The 16752-nt window shown below is 43.8% G+C and overlaps 1 protein-coding gene across 1 annotated transcript in view; it reads left to right on the top strand.

Annotated features, from left to right (window-relative positions):
• The window catches only part of SAE1 (SUMO1 activating enzyme subunit 1), a 74312-nt gene that overhangs the window by 16374 nt on the left and 41186 nt on the right, over window positions 1-16752 (top strand). Inside the window, exons 3-5 of the mRNA XM_059999017.1 lie at window positions 4020-4193; window positions 6377-6519; window positions 8016-8115. Coding sequence (XP_059855000.1) covers window positions 4020-4193; window positions 6377-6519; window positions 8016-8115 — 417 coding nt within the window. The remainder of the gene's footprint in view (window positions 1-4019; window positions 4194-6376; window positions 6520-8015; window positions 8116-16752) is intronic.

Genomic DNA, 16752 nt, shown 5'->3' with positions numbered 1-16752 from the left:
ACAAAGCCTGAGGTAAGGCTCAGGAATATATACATTTAAAAGGTATCTCAGAAGAAAAACAGAGGTGTCTCAGGAGATCTTGATGGAGATGCTTCACAGGCATTACCTTGGGAAATGTTGGATCAGAGAGAATGTATAAGGACCACTTAATGTAGTGCCTGCATGTAATAAGCATCCAATAGTTAATTATATGATAAAATATTATTTAATTGATAATAGAACCATAGTGCCCAACCCCTATGTAGCTTTCTCTGACCTATCTTTTCTCCAAGGTGAAAATAACTGCTGCTTTGTTTACATTCTCATGCCTCAATGACATTTTGGTTTTCTTTTATAGAAAATTTCAAATATATACAGAAGTAGAATAATATTTGACACCTCACCTACTTGGCTTCTACAGATACCAATGTTTTGTTGATCTTTTTATTTCTCTTTTCCCCTGTATTTTTTGGGACAGTTTTTTAAAGCAAATTCCAGAAATCATGTATTTTTTCAGTTAAAATATTTCAAAAATTGTATTGTCACATATTATTTGTGTCTTTTTTTCCTTTTAGGCAATGAACAGGGGTCCTGTCTCATGCTAAGTAACTAGCACACACAGTGCGAGGTATAGGCTCTGTAGACAAAAGTAAATGTTAATGAAATTTTTAAAAGCTCTCCTGTTTGGAGTTTCAGGAGAAAATAATATCTAGAATTTTTGTTGTCTTAATTCTCCTACAATACGAAGAGACACATAGGTTGGCTCACTTAATATCACAGTCACAAATTGATTTTTGACTTGAATTCAAAACTTTCTAAGGAAAGAAAATCCCTGCAAGCAAGCTGCCAGATAATTAACTGAACCCTCCCAGCTTTGACATCCCCCCGCCCACCAGCCACAGTGCCCCCTAGTGGCAGGAACACCCCATCCAGGGGAAGAATTTGTTTGCCTGGGTAGAGAGGGTAAGAGTGGAGACCCAAGGAAGGATGGTTCCAAAACCTGGAGGCCGTTGGTGTGGAAAAACGAAACCACAATGGGATGGTAGTTTCCTCATTTGGTTGGGAAATCTGAAAATGGGGATGAGAGAACACCGAGGCCATGTGATGTGGTTCTCTCACTGCCTCGGCACTGGCACGAATGCCACCCAGAGTTGGAGTCAACCGTTGCCTCTTCAGTTTAAAGACTGATAGTGCCTTCTACTTGCCTTCCGCTGTAAGGCCTGACTCCTCTGACTGGTTTTCAAAGCCTGACATGGTGGTTCTCAATCCCATCTGTGCTTTAGAATATTTGGGGAGTTATTTAAAAATAAAAGTTCTCCAGGTGAGTCTATAAGTCAGGGAGGGTTGAGAACCACTGGCTTCGTATAACCTGGTCCCAGTCAACTTACCCAGCCTAACTCCCATCTCATAAATTTCATAGTTCGTGAACACTCTCTGGTGGTTCTGCCTTTTGTAGTTTGCTTGTTCTTTTGTCCCTGACTAGGAACGTCCCAGGAAGATGGTGCTGCATTTTGCAGAAGCTTTGGAATCATGAAGGCTTGGGCTCAAATCACACCTTCTGAAGCTGGGAAAGGGAATTAACCTCACAGAGACTTAGCTTGTTCATCTATAAATTGAAGATGTTAATTCCTGCCCCTTAGAGTTTTTCATTTCGTTTATGTCAGCAAGCATCCAAGAGCACCTGCTGCCTACCCTGAAGTAGACTAGGTACTGGCGATAGAAAAATGCACAAGATTTGCTTCCCATCCTCAATTTTTTTCCAGAAATCAGAGCACGCTACCTGACTCAGGTTGTGGCATGCAGACATGAGAGAGACTTCCTGGAGTGCTGAGCTGAGTCTTAAAAAACAAGCAGAGGTTTTTCAGGGTTTGAGGAGCTGTGTTTTAGGCAGGGGACATTAGCACAAGACAGCATGGTAGAAATCGAATATAACAGTTTGGTGTTTTTAGAGTGTGAAGCCCGTGGTGCTGGGGGGGTTGCAGATTGCAGGTGAGGTCCAAGTCATGAAGGGCCAGCTGGTAAGCTCTGCTGTAAACTTACTTAATTCTCTAGGTGGTGAGGAGTCATTGAAGAGTTTCAGATGGGCGAGGGTTGACTTCAGCTTTGGGCTTTCTGTAGATCACTAATACTGTGTAGACTGTGGTTGGCACAAGATATGGGGCAGAAGACTACTTAGAAGGCTGCTTTAATAGTTTAAGTGAGAGATGAAAAGGGTCTGTGGAATGACAGTGGGGATAGAGATGGCGAGAATCACCGAGAGGTGAGAGATGCTTCGGTGGTATAGTCAGTAGGATTCTATATGGGAAAGCAAGGAGGAAGTACAACAGTTGACACTTACTGTAAGTGCTGGACGCTGTTCTAGGAGCTGTAGTTGTAGTATCTCACTTAGGCCTCAAAACAACTCTGAGATGTAGGGATTATCATTCCTGCTTTACACATAAGAAAACGGAGGAAAAGGAAGTGAAGTATTGGCCCGCCCAAGGTCACAGCAGTTAGTGGTACTACCAGGACCCAGGCGGTCTGACTCCTGGCAGAGGCCATGCGCTTAGCCACGTCACCTGGTGGCTGCTATCAAGGAAGTGTAGAGGATAGGAAGACCAGGTTTCTGGCTCTGGTGACTGGATGTGTCAGAGATGTCTCTGTTAACAGAGACAACAAACATAGGAATTGGATTATGATTGGCCCATGGGATCTCCAGGAGGAACTTTCTGGTGGGCAGTTTAATATAAGACTCAGATGGATCAGGAAGCAATCTGTACCAGTAAGAGCAATTTGAGAAATAACAGCAGATTTTGGTAGAAACTATAAGGCATGGAGTTGGTTTATGGAGCTATATAGAGTGAAAAGATGAATGATTCCGAGGTGGAATCCTGAGAACAGCTGCACCTAAGAGGGCCCATATAGAAACTGGAATGTCCAGCGAGGGAGAAGGAGAGCCGGGAGCTGTGAGGCCAAGGAGTGGGGCACAGGTAGTACTGACTCCCCTGGTGGAGTGATTAGCAGTGCGTCGCTTTTAGTAACGTCCTCATTTTACATGTGATTCCCTCATACTCACTCAAGGTCACACATTTAGGTGGTTGAGCCAGGATTCAAATCATGGCTGTGAATCCAACCTGAATTATCCCAGAGCATGGCTTTTAACCACTATGATGTACGATCTCGCTGTGTGTGGTGAGATCCCTGGGATGGGATGGGATGGGTCAAGCGTACTGTTAGAGGGCTGGCCTTGAACGGGAGGAGGACCAGCTCATTTGCTTGGAGGAAAGATAGCAAGGGAGAGTGTATACTGTGGATAGTTGGCAGGAGAGGAGGATTACTTCTGTTGAACCCAGTCTTGGTGAAGGTGGCGGGGTCATCATGGAGATTCATGATTAAATTAGATGTTTGATGTGTGAAGAAATGCATTTTGAACAGTGGAATCTGTAATCCTACTGGTGGCTGTCAGGTGACTATGTTATCTGTCTTTGAGGCTCTCTTCTGCTGACGTCCAGCCTTATGAGTGAAATTATCCCTCTTCTCCAACCTCTGCTCAGCTGTCCTCCTTTCTGAGTTTTAACTGAATTTAAGAGTTCGTTTCAAACATTCTTAACTGTGTCTAATTTTTGTGTTGGTCTGATTTTAAACCACTTGTAGGCAGGGACTACATCCTTTAAATTACTTATGTCTCTCTCTGATTGCTTAGAATTGGGCACATGGTAGGGATTTGGTCAACTCTTAGCACTGATGATTATGTCATTTTGTTAGCAGTTAAACATTTACTTAAGAAAGCATGGACTTCTTTTGTTTAGAGTGAATTTTCATTATAAACACAAGGGGGTGCTCTTTAACCATCAGTGCCCAGTTTAAAAAAAAAAAAAGTTCAATGTCTATTTTAAAGCCTTAGAAGGAAAGAGTATAGGGAGTCTGCGCTGGGCAGACTCCTATAGCAACAGTAGTACTACAATTAGATGGTAGATGTTTTAGTTATTCTTTAAAGTGGAAAAGTTCATTTGTTTTTCCCTCGAAATTCAAGTATTTAAAAAAAAAATTATTATTCCTAGGTATCTCCAGAAGACCCCGGAGCCCAGTTCCTGATCCGTACTGGGTCTGTTGGCCGAAACAGGGCCGAAGCCTCTTTGGAGCGCGCACAGAATCTCAACCCCATGGTGGATGTGAAAGTGGACACTGAGAATATAGAAAAGAAACCTGAGTCGTTTTTCACGCAATTTGATGCTGTAAGTTTCATAGCGAATGTAAAGTCTGCTTCAGGAATTCAGCAAATTAAAGCACTAGTTGTATGTATACTAGGTACACTGGCACATTAGAATCTCAAATCTGAGCTTTTTCCCAAGTAAGTTTTGAAGCTGTTTCATTCTTTAGTTTTAACATATTGCCCTAGTAGATTGAAGTCTTATATTGCCTTAGTGTACATGCCTTATTAGTGTATTGCCTTAGTATGCTGAGTGTGTCGGTAGGCAGATCCAGTCTGTTGAATCTGCGCTGGCTGCTTGTGAGTTGCTGCCTTTTGGTTTCTTCTTTAGGCATATTTTTCCCAAGACCAGGTTTTATCATTGGTGTTTTGTCTTCCTTCCAGAATTTTTGCACATAGCTTCTATACATTTTATTGCAAATGTTTTCTTCTGAAAACTTAACAAGTTGGTGAATATCTGTAACAGAGTCTTTTTTTTGTTGTTAGAAATACCAGACTACAGCTTGTGTTTTGTCTTTAAGAAGAGCACACCTGATCTTGGTCTGTCTCTGTCTCTTTCTTGCACACAGGCACTTTGACCATGTTGCCCTGGTTAACTAGACAAAATCACTGTAGTATTAAGCCAAACGAGGCATATCCAGCCTCATTTGATTACACTGCCAAATCTTTGCAGAGGTGAAAGGATAAGTTAAATTCTGTTTCAGTGTCTGTGACCTTTCAGACATGGCTCCCTGTACCCTGGAAAAGCTTAACAAATGTTGGATAACCGTGCAATAGTCACAGATGATCTACTTGTTTTTTAAATGAAGGGCCCATTACGTGAGAGGTTAGAATTTGGGTTTGGTAGTTTTGTTTTTCACACTGTTGTATTTCATATGTGCATCTGTTCAAATGTGGGCTTGGAATGATGGATCATCTGTGCATCTTGTCCCTTAAAAAATTTTTTTTATTCTGTTTTGTAAGTCCAGGTATTGGAACATTTTCCATTTGGACATAAGTCATCTCTTCATTTCTTTATCCGTAGTAACCACATTTGGTTTACTCTAGGTGTCCTTTGAACTTCTAGCAACTAGAAGCTTTATTAGAACTGAAGCATGGGGCTGTTGCTTGTATAACGCATGTGCACAGGGCAGGCGTGACTTCCTCATATTTGAGCCACGTTTGACTGGTCTTCATAGGTTTTCACGCTCAGTTTTGACTGCAGGGCTCCATTCGGTCAGTTGATTGCATGTTCAGCTGCACCTGTCTTATCTTTTAGATTTGACTTTTCCTCGGGTGACTGCATCCTTTGAATGGCAGCAGAGACACACGTTGCTCTGTGAGCGTTATTTCAATATTCAGGCTGCCAGACAACAGCAAGAGGTTTATCAAATGAAAATCCTTTTGAAATTTCTTCTCCAACTTTCTATGTTCAGAAGAAAACATGTGCAATTTAGAAGTTGTCTTCTTGGCCCTGATCACAAAGCTTCTCCCGAAAGGTCGTGTTCTGTGCATTAAAACTTAGCCATTTCTAATACCTCAACTTACTGGAACACAACTTAGAGGCCTCAGAGCAACATTGATAATTCCACTGAGTGAATCACCGTCTCATTGTCTAAGTCTGAATGGGAGGTCACTTGGGCTGTAACCTTTTCTTTTGTCCTTAAATTCAGATAAAGTTTCACATCGAAAACTGTGGAAAAATAATCTCAACAGGACTTGTTTATTTTCTTTATCTTAACATATCAGTCAAAAGAAGGGGGAAAAATGCCCTTGTATTTAAACATGACCTTTGGGTAAATTTAAAAAACTGGTTTTGTTTCTTGCTGTAGCTTATTCAGATATTAATAGATTTAATGATTTAGAAATAACTTCCTCTAAGTTATATTATTGTCTTTTCCTTTTCCTGAAAACTGTGAAATGTGGTTTATATATGTTCATGGTTTAGGGGAAATAAATTCATCGAGTGCCTTTTACTTAATAGCTAAACACGTTTCATTTTGGTTGCAGAAGGTGAAGTGACTGTCTCATGATTTACATTTTCTACACACTGAAACCTGCAACTTTTCTTTTGTCTTCTAACCATAGCATCCAAAGAACCTGTTGTACCAGTTTGAAACTGGCTTTAGCCATGCCCAGAGAGACTGTTCATTAAGGTGTATTTAGACATCAGGGCGGTGATTCACAGTCTGCACAACTCACACCCAACCACTTTCATTCTTTCTGCAGGTATGTCTGACTTGCTGCTCCAGGGATATCATAGTTAAAGTTGACCAGATCTGTCACAAAAATAGCATCAAGTTCTTTACGGGAGATGTTTTTGGCTACCACGGATACACGTTTGCCAATCTCGGAGAGCATGAATTTGTAGAGTAAGTCTGGGGAGAGGAGGAGAGAACATAAAGCCTTTTCAAAATGTAGTTCTATTTACTGGTAGGAAATGAACCATTTAAGGAAAGTATTTAACTATAATACTTAGAACTTTGGGAAACCATTCATTAATGGTTTCATTAACATTAATTCATTAACAGCTTACTGAATATATAGATTGTGTGCTCAGAATTATAGGAGATGTGGCCCCTGCCTTCCAAATTGATGATCTCCTCTAGAGCATGAGGAAAGCAGTTCTAAGGTGATCGAAACACACCATGTGGGTATCTGATCAGTTTGGACTTCAGGTGGTGAAGCCACACTTTCTATTCAGGGAGAACCTGCTCGGATTGTAAACATTTGTTCCCCAGCTGGGGCTTGCGAGTGTTCAGGTTGAGAGATGGTAAAATGAGTACTAGTTGGATGGGCAGCTCTGCAGGCACACTCAGCCAGAGTCCACCTTGGAAAAGCTCCAAGGTCTAGAGACTGCTCTGGCAGAACAGACAGACCTCCTCTCATTTTGAACACTGAGGTTCCAGACCATGGTGATTCTCACATAATGAGACCTGCAGTGTTTTGAACTTGTAGCTTCTAGATGAAAGATGGCAGATGATACCAGTGCTGTGAAACTACAAGAGTTGGTTTTGGGGCTGTAACTTTTGACTACCACCCTTGCCGATGAGAGGTAAAGAGAGACCCTGTGTGGTAGGTGAAGCCTCCTACCAAGAGTCAAGAACTGCTCTCTTTCGTTCAGCTTCTTAGGCAAGTCACTGAACTTTCTCCAGTCTGCAAGTTTCTTGCCTGTAAAGTCGAGATGGGGGAAGGACAAACATGTTCAAAATCTCTTGTATCTCTTTTTTTTGCGGTATGTGGGCCTCTCACTGTTGCGGCCTCTCCCGTTGCGGAGCACAGGCTCCGGACGTGCAGGCTCAGCGGCCATGGCTCACGGGCCCAGCCGCTCCACGGCATGTGGGATCCTCCCGGACTGGGGCACGAACCCGTGTCCCCTGCATCGGCAGGCGGACTCTCAACCACTGCACCACCAGGGAAGCCCTCTTGTATCTCTTATGTTTTATGACTTTAAGAAAATCTAGTTCTTTGGGCACCTTATAAATGGATAAAGAAGTCACAGTAGAGAAAAGAAGGCCAGATTACTTTAATGTGAGCTCCCCATGGCAGAGAGGAGGAATTGAGTTCAGCTCTTTATTTCACGATTCAGGTGGAACATTTACAAAGTTTATTGAGAGTATACTATGCGCTAAGCAGTGTGCTAAGCAATTTGTTATTTCTCTTCTGATAATTCTTCAGGGATTATTATTCCCACATAGCAGGTCAGTGAGGCATCAGGTAGTCAGTGGCCGGGCTGGGATTTGAGCCAGATCTGTATGAGCTTTTGCTCTTAACCACCATCCTATTCAGTGAGCCACTGATGCTCTTTTTGTTCTCATGGCATGATTCATAGGGTAGAACTCGATTCCCTCCCCTTGTCACCCTCTAGGGAGAAAACCAAAGTTGCCAAAGTTAGTCAAGGAGTAGAAGATGGACCTGATACCAAGAGAGCCAAACTTGATTCATCTGAGACAACCATGGTCAAAAAGGTATGTGGAGGAGAGGGGTGGTGTCAAGGGTCAGAAGCCCTGGGGCTCGTAGGCTATGGGCCATAACCATTGCCAGCAAGGGAAGCAAGCATGTAGTCCTGAAGGGGGGCAGTCTGGACAGACTAGGCCAGCGCTTGTCCCATTTAAAGGGGCAGCTGTGCTTGGTGCCAGCCGGCTGTTGCTGTGAGGGAATGTGGACCTAGTGATGTCAGATGTGATTTTTCAAGAGAATGAGAAAGAAAGATTTTTTTTAATATGCTCTGTCCCAAACTTTTTAATACCGGCAACCTTTTTGCATGCTGTTTCCATCCACCCTGTAGAGACTAAAGAGGACACGCCTGCAAGACTTACCTGCTCTGTGGGCCACAGATTTGCGCCTCTGATGTATGGAGCAGCGTCAGAAAGACTGTTTCTCAGCACAGCCCCTTACTCTTTTTTTTTTTTTTTTTTTAAACTTAGGTCACTTTTATTATTGCTACATCTGTTTTTTTAATTATTTATTTGGCTGAGTCAGGTCTTAGCTGTGGCATGCGGGATCTTTTGTTGCGGTGCACGGACTTCTCTCTAGTTGTGGCACGTGGGCTTTAGAGCTCAGGCTCTAGTTGAGGTGCGCGGGCTTAGTTGCCCCGCAGCATGTGGTATCTTAGTTTCCCCACCAGGGATGGAACCATGTCCCCTGCATTGGAAGGCGGATTCTTAACCCCTGGACCACCAGGGAAGACTGCACTCTTATACAAATTTTTTTTTTTTTTTCAGATTGATAGACAATTTAGTAAGGTCCTAAGTGGGCAGGGAGACAGTTTAAACTTGAATTGCTTAATTGCTTTTTTAAAATAAAGTTTTTGGTTTTTTCCTACCAAATAACCTTTTAAGAAGAAAGGTCTCAATGTTGACAAGTGTTACCAGATGTATATATATATATATATACATATATATATATATTTTAATGTAGTTTATGTTAGGGGCTTAGTCTCTACTAGGATTGGTGCTGTAATTCATGTTATAGAAAGAGGACTGGAAAGGGAATCAGTAGACAGATGATGGTTTTGTAGCTAGTGTTGGAATTTGAGAAGGGAATTCATGCGATGGGGAAAAAAACAAGATGAAGTGGCCAGAATTGGTTTTGTTGAACCGAGAGGAAAGACATGGCCAAGCCCTTATTTACTCTTTGCTTTGTAGATCTAAATGTTGAGAAAGAAAAACAGCTGGTCAGGGTGTCGAGTTAAAACTGCTCTAAAGGGGGGATTCTAAGAGTGCAGAAACCACAAAAGAGACTGCAGAAAACCACAAAAGTGGAACTCTTTTGAGTTTCCAGCAAGGCTGCGTTGGAGATTTTCTTTTCCTTGCTCTTTATGTTTGTATTGGAATAGTTTGATGCTGTGAGTGTAATACAGAGGAATTATTAAGCCCTAATTTTAGTGTCTATTCACAGGACCATAATTATCCGGAGTGAACATTGGTGTTTTGGCCAAAACTTGGGTCTTTTTCTTTCTTCCTTTCTTTCTTTCTTTTTGAGGCCCAGTCAAGCTTTATCTGAATAGCTCCGTGAGTTTGGTGGGGGAGATAAATTGTTAACTAAGGGAGGAGTACAAAAGCAGCTTTGTGGGTGCTGTCAGTTTATAAATCACACCCTCTTACAAGTGTGACACTTGGCCTTGGTGTGAAGGGTTTTATGGCTTAAGGGCCTTCTCTGATTGAGGCAGGTCTTTCACATTCAAATGCAGAGAGCCCTAGCTTTGTTTGCCCTTCACAGCTGGAAGTTTCCTGGGAGTCAATTCTGATGGTGCCCACTGGGGCAGATCTGGAAACCTCTTTTGGGAGCCACTTTAGCTAGCTATGAGGAGAATGTGGGCAGCCCTGGCAGGCACTCGGCGGCCTCTGCGTACCATTCCTAGGGCTCTTCAGTCACACAGCTCTTTGTGTGGCCTCTTCCTACTTGGGGCCCAATTTGAAGGTATCAAAATATTCCCCAGCTGACATTGTTAGTCAGCTGTTTCACTGGGACAATTCAGGCTTGGATTCCAACCCTGAGCCCTTAAGGTTCCAAGGCATTCAGTGCATTCCTGATGACAATCCCTGGGATTCCAAACCTTGTCTTTGTGCAGCCTCACCGAGAGCGCTGTGGAAGGACCGGGCTGAGCAGGGTCTGGGCCTTGGCTTTGCCACCTTGCAATAACGCGCCGACTCCATTTTGGCAGGGACTACTCCACGATTTCGAAGTTTTCCTCCAATTCAAAAATCCCTTGATTTAGATTCTGCCCTTTCAACTAGTTGGGTTATGCTCAGCGTGCAGGATGGGGGTGGGGAAGCAACCACTTCCCGTTTCCTGTGAAAGGCTTCTGGTTAGGGTTCCCTTCCCCTCCCCCTTTCCCTTAGGCTCAACCCAGTGTTGTAAAGCCACTTTTGCTTCAAGGTACACATTGTGCTCCTAAATTAGAAACGTTAAAAAACAAAGAGGAAAAACAGAGCTTGTGGTTTTCACACCGTCTAGGAAGACACTGGCTGGGCCTTTCTAGCACCTGTGCCATCATGATAAATACGGCAGTGGGAAAATGCCCAGCCCAGAGATAGGCATGCAGTAGTAGATTGTTTGCTTCCTTTGGTGCCCAGGAGAAGTGATGAGACAGATTTCGTCAGAAACAGGTGTTGGGCACAGACCTGATGTGGGCTCTAGTATGCAGTAGATAAAGGAGATTGCAGTGGTTTTGTGATGAGGAAGTGTCCGGAAAGGCTTCCCAGAGGAAGAATTGTTCGAGTTGGCATGTGAAGGACAGTCTGCCAAGCACCAAAGCCAGGACCGGCATCCAGTCACAGGAAATAGGGTCAAGAAAAGGCACAGCTGTCGAGACGGAGTGACTCTGGCTTCCTCGCTCCAAGCAGCAAGCCCTTGCTGTATCTGCGAGTTGCAAAATGCCTGCTGTGGAGAAGGCACTGTATTGGGTGCAGGGAAGCAAATTAGCCCTCTTGTCTCCGTTTACAGCTGACACTAAAGCCAAGAGAAGTTAAGGAATCCCGCCCAAGATCACACAGCAGTGTAAGAAGGAAGGAATAGGTGGGGAGAGAGCATAGGCAGTGGCGAAGGGCACAGGCGCACCTTACCACCCACAAGGTGAATCCCCTTGGAGTTTCTAGGATAACTTGAAGTTTTGTGAGGATGGTGGGATGAAGTATGTGAAAATTGGGATCACTCCAGAAAACTTTAAAAAGCCACCAGCGTGCTCCCGTGCTGCTGCTCATATTTCTTTATTGTTAGGGGGCTGCCCGATAGGAGTAGATAGATGCCTGGTGGTGGGTACTCTCCATAATAGCTCTTTAAAGATTAAACATAAAGTAGGATTTGCTTCTGACATGCTAAGAAACCACAGATTTAATTTTACCACTGCTTCTGATGTAGTGGGTGGCTAATTTGGGCACCGTAATCCTTTTTTCATGAATTAGTTGTGAAATTCCACAGTTGAGGAGTGATTCATTATTTTGATTTCCCCCTTTGTGAGCAATTTGTTGACAATTCTCTCATCCTCCTCTCACCCCCATCCTTAAAGCATCATTCCTGATGACTGACTATTGTAGTTCCTCCTCTTTCCTGTGGCACGTTGATTTGTAATGCTGGCTACACCTCAGATTACTTGTCAGGGTCTCCCTCATTAGAGTTGAAGCTCCATACGGGCTGGGCAGTTCTGTTTGCTGCTTTGTTCCTAGTGCGGTACCCCGCACACTTGTGTTCAGGCGATTTTTTTTTTTTTAATAAATTTATCTATTTATTTTTGGCTGCCTTGGGTCTTCTTTGCTGCGCATGGGTTTCCTCTTGTTGCAGCGAGTGGGGGCTACTCTTTGTGGTGCGCCAGCTTCTCATTGCAGTGGCTTCTCTTGTTGCGGTGCATGGGCTCTAGGCACGTGGGCTTCAGTAGTTGTGGCACGCAGGCTCAGTTGTGGCTCGCGGGCTCAGTAGCTGTGGCTCGCGGGCTCTAGAGCGCAGGCTCAGTAGCTGTGGCTCATGGGCTTAGTTGCTCTGCGGCATGTGGGATCTTCCCGGACCAGGGCTCGAACTTGTGTCCCCTGCATTGGCAGGTGGATTCTTTTTTTTTTTTTTTTGCGGTACGCGGGCCTCTCACTGTTGTGGCCTCTCCCGTTGCGGAGCACAGGCTCTGAATGTGCAGGCTCAGCGGCCATGGCTCACGGGCCTAGCCGCTCTGCGGCATGTGGGATCTTCCCGGACCGGGGCATGAACCCGTGTCCCCTGCATCGGCAGGCAGACTCTCAACCACTGCGCCACCAGGGAGGTCCCCAGGAAATGTTTGTTCAGTGTAGTTGTGGCTGGTCCAGCATCATAATGTGACCCAGCTCTGGAGGAGATTATTGTCATTGTAAAACAGATTTATTCAGTTAACTTTCTTTGTGATCAAATAAATGGATTAATGTTGTAGTACATTAGTTCTCATAGTTCAGGTTATTTGAGCTGAGCTGAGAGAACAGACTTTTAAAGAAGAGAAGGTTCTTGGTTAGGAATATGTAGAAGTAAGTCATTGGGTTGCCTAGACCAGAACCTGCAGGCCAGAGAGGTTCAAAACTAAATTGTCAGAGAATCACTTGGTTCGGGTGAGGGGAGCAGGCAGGGAGGTGCAGGGTGCAAATCGCAGAGAATTTGGTGGACTGCTGATAGTAGGTTTTGCAGGTAGGACAGTTGTGGAGTGTGGGGTGGGTGCTGGTGGTGCCTTGTCTCACCTGAGAGAAGTTTCTTGGCTCTACGGATGAGGAAGAGGAGTCCCTCCCATCATCACAGCACAGTCTAGTCTTGTGTGTATGTGTGTGTGTGAGAGTGAGAGAGAGATATTCAATATACAAAAATCCCGCGACATCATTGCAAGTTATGGAACATAACGGTAAAACAAATACTATGCAACTTAAAAACCAGAACGTTCCCAGTACTGTTGTACCAATCTGGGTGTTCTTTCTCTGTCTTCTCAGGGCTGCTGGTACATTTGTGTGGATTTAATAAGGTATCCAGGAGGGGTGGATATAGCCCTGCTTGGCATGGTGTTTTGTCATGTGTTTGTAAATCTAAACAGTGGAATAAAGCTTATTAGGTGGTGTTGTAGGTATAAATTAAAAATGAAATTAAGAATAGTAGGGCTAGTCACCATGTACCCACCACCCAGTTTAAAGCATAAAACATTACTGATGTGATCGAGGCCCCCTGGTTATCGCTCGCCAGCATGAGCACCCGCTGTCGTCGGTTGTGGTTCTTATTCTGGGCATTTCTTCTCACTGCACGTGTTTGTTTTTCCAAGTAACATAGAATTGTTTGGTGTGCTTTTTAACTTCTTAAAAGTCGGTTTTGCGTTTTATGTTTGCTGCCGTGTGCTTCTTAAGAGCAGCTTTGCGTTTGTGAGGCCATCTGTGTTTGTGTGTGGTTCTGGGGCTTTGCTGTCCATTATGGTCGCCACCGGCCGCATGTGGCTATTTAAATTAAAATTAATGAAATTGAAAATAAATTAAAAATTCAGTCTCACCAGCCACATTTCACATGCTCAGTAACCACAGGTGGCTGGTGGCAGCCATATTGCAAAGCACCAACATGCAGAATGTTCTTGTCATCATTGCAAGTTCTCTTGGACAGCAAGCACTGCAGTTTTGTTTGTTTGTTTGTTTTGTTTTTGTTTTGACCATAGAGTATTTGCTGTGTGAAAACATTACTATTTATTTATTCTCCTATTAATGGGCATTTAGGTATATAAGGTTTTGCTCTTACAAATTGTGCTGCAGTCATTTTGTGTGTGTGTGTGTGTGTGTGTGTGTGTGTATAGATAATCTCCTTGGGTAAGTGTGTGATTTCTCTAGGATATAGGAGATTTAGGATGTGCACATCTTCAACTTTACCAGACCCCGAAAAATAGCTCTCAAGTAGTTTCCTCAATTTACATTCCAAACCCAGCAGCATGTAACAGTAACATTTGGTAACTTCAGGCTCTTTTGCCACTCTGCAGAGTGTGAAAACTGTCTCGGGTTGTGGTTGTCAGTTGTTAATATGCTTTTGAAAACTATAGTCTCCCATGAGTAGGTGTGGAAATTAGACCTAGAAATCTGTAGTTTGAAAGTTGTTTCAATTCTGATTTACATTCAGCTTTACATCCAGATCTGTATCACTTGTTATAGATGTTCAGCCTGATCTAAAAAGTAAAGTAGGTTCACAAGTCCCAAATGTGGAAAATACAGAACAAGTTGAGAAAATGTGAACCCTGTTACCCAGTGATGTCAGTATTCTTTTTATGCATGTACATAATAAATTAGAGCACTAATTAATATATATTAGTACATGCAAGACATGTATAATGATCTAATGTAATATATGACATACATATGTATTGTCTTTTCCTTTTTTCACTCCATATATTTTCATAAGCACTCCTCAAATCTTTATGCTTACTTTGGAGAGCATGATTCTATTCTATTCTGTTTATTTTTTTATTGACATATAGTTGGCGTACAATTGGAGAACACGATTTTGAATGGCTGTGTGCGTCGGTCTTCCCCTTTTTGCCTTGCCATCATCTATTGAGCCAGTTTCCTGTTGCAGTCTCCCACTATACTAAATGGCCCAGCACAACCCCTTAATTTGATAGCTGATAGACTGTGTGGAGAATTCATCTTTATATTTATTGTTGGGCTTTTTGGCAAATGAAAAGCAGGTAGGTCCTGTCAGCTCAGGGGTATTTATTGAAAATCTAGTCCATTCAATGCTGTGCCTTTCACTGTGGTCCCTGCCTCAGGAAGCTGCTACCCATCTGAGGAGAGGGGATCAGTTAACGGTGTGAGAGGGCTTATTATTAGTCTTAACTAGACTCTCAGATTGAAATCCTCAAGGCCCAGAATCGTCAGAGGAGAAAATGGACAGTGGAGGGGAGTGGGTTAGGCATTCGAGGCAGAGGGATCCATGAGCCAAGGGCATGGAGGAGCGGGAGGGATGAGTGAGGTGTGAGAGTTACCTTCATTCAAGGGGGTGGTGGATGCTCCTACCTGGCAGGCACTGCTGGCTGCTTCATCTGAAAGGCTCTTCATTCCTTGAAAGCACCGTCGAGCGGGCTTTTTATAAACTCAATGCCAGTGAGGTCGGTAAGGCAAGCACCACCTTTTGCATCTGTGCTACTACGATAGGCAGCTTGGTTAAGTTTTGTTTTATTTTTAATAGTTATGAGCCATGATAGTAGACTTTGGGTACCTTGAACCAGAAAAGGGGGCGTTAATTGAAGGCAGGCTGGAGTAGCACAAGAAGCATGGAGTAGCTCCTGTGATCTGAGAAGGGGAAAGACCAGGGCAGCTGGGGAGCCTCGGAGGCAGCAGGGGTTTGGCCTTTCTCTTTAGAGCTCTGACATTAATGTGTCTCCATTTCCAACTTTCATACTCACGATTCCCAGGAGAAACAATCTGATGGGTCTGGCTTGGGACATGTGTCCACCCCTGGCTTTGTCACCTGTGGCTGGAGGGCTGGTACACATTAAAGACAAGGCCACAGGGGGTCTCCTCCTCAGATACCAGGAAACTTCTCTAAAAGTTGTCAGCCACTGACAGGCCCAAGAGAGGTTAATTCATTTGCCTAAGGTCACAAGTTAGTGGCAGAACTGAGTCTAATTCTGCCCTTAGAGTTGAGGGAAAGGGGCCTCTATCCTTGGCCCTGGTGCTATAGAAGGTCCCACTCTGGCCTTCCTCCAGCCATTCCCATGGGATGAAGGAGCTGCATCTGCCTGGATCTTGTAGCCTTCCTCCAGTTCTAGACCACATTCTGGATACCTGGACCCCTGGAATCTCCTGCCCAGATAACCCCAGGCTACTTCCCGGGCTTTTGTGGGCTTCTTCCCTGATCTGCCTCTGGAGTACAGACCTTGCCACAATGTCTGCATGCCTAGGCCTGAGGGGTGGATGTTTTGGGGGGGAAGGATGGGCAAAGCCTTTTGCAAAGTTAAGTGCAAAGCCCCTTGCATTTTGAGTCAGAGCCAGAGCGGGGAAAGGGTGCGGGTACGGCCTTCCCAGGGTATCTCGTTCTGGCACAGTACTCCCAAGGAGTGTGAGAATTCCAGATTTGAACCTGGTCTTCCAGGTGGTTATGAAGAAGGTTTATTTGTCAACGCAGGAGAATATAATATACTTAATAACTTATTAGTGTGATTTATAACTAAATATGTAGACATGGCTTTTCATTTGTACTCTTACCCTCAGGCCCTGAAAGTGTTAGCAGTGGGCCTGCCTGGGACTAAGACTGTAAAAACAACTTTTTTCCCTTCATTTGTCATATAATGGCCTAACGAATCAGTGGATTCTTAGCATTGGTCTTTGCCAGGCAAACTACCAAAATTCTGAATTAAGGTCTTGGTAGTTTCTGAAACCTGGTTAAGACTTTTCTTATTGTGATGGCATTTCCAGACCATACTGCTGATGGCTTGATCTGCATTGTAAGACTTGTTAAGAAGGGTCTGGCAAGTCTGTATCAGGCACTAAATGTCACTCCGCTAACTACGTGACTTACCTGTTAAGGTCAAACAGACCCATTGACCAAAAGGTTTGAGGGCAGTACAAACATCTTATATGCCAGCTTTTACAATGGATCCAGACACCAAAGGAGTGATTATGGGGTGGCAGAAAGCC

This window comes from Delphinus delphis, chromosome 20 (genome assembly GCF_949987515.2).
Source record: "Delphinus delphis chromosome 20, mDelDel1.2, whole genome shotgun sequence".
Lineage (NCBI taxonomy): Eukaryota > Metazoa > Chordata > Mammalia > Artiodactyla > Delphinidae > Delphinus > Delphinus delphis.
The sequence above is the reverse complement of the archived record's forward strand: the minus strand, read 5'-3'. Positions and strand labels throughout refer to the sequence as shown.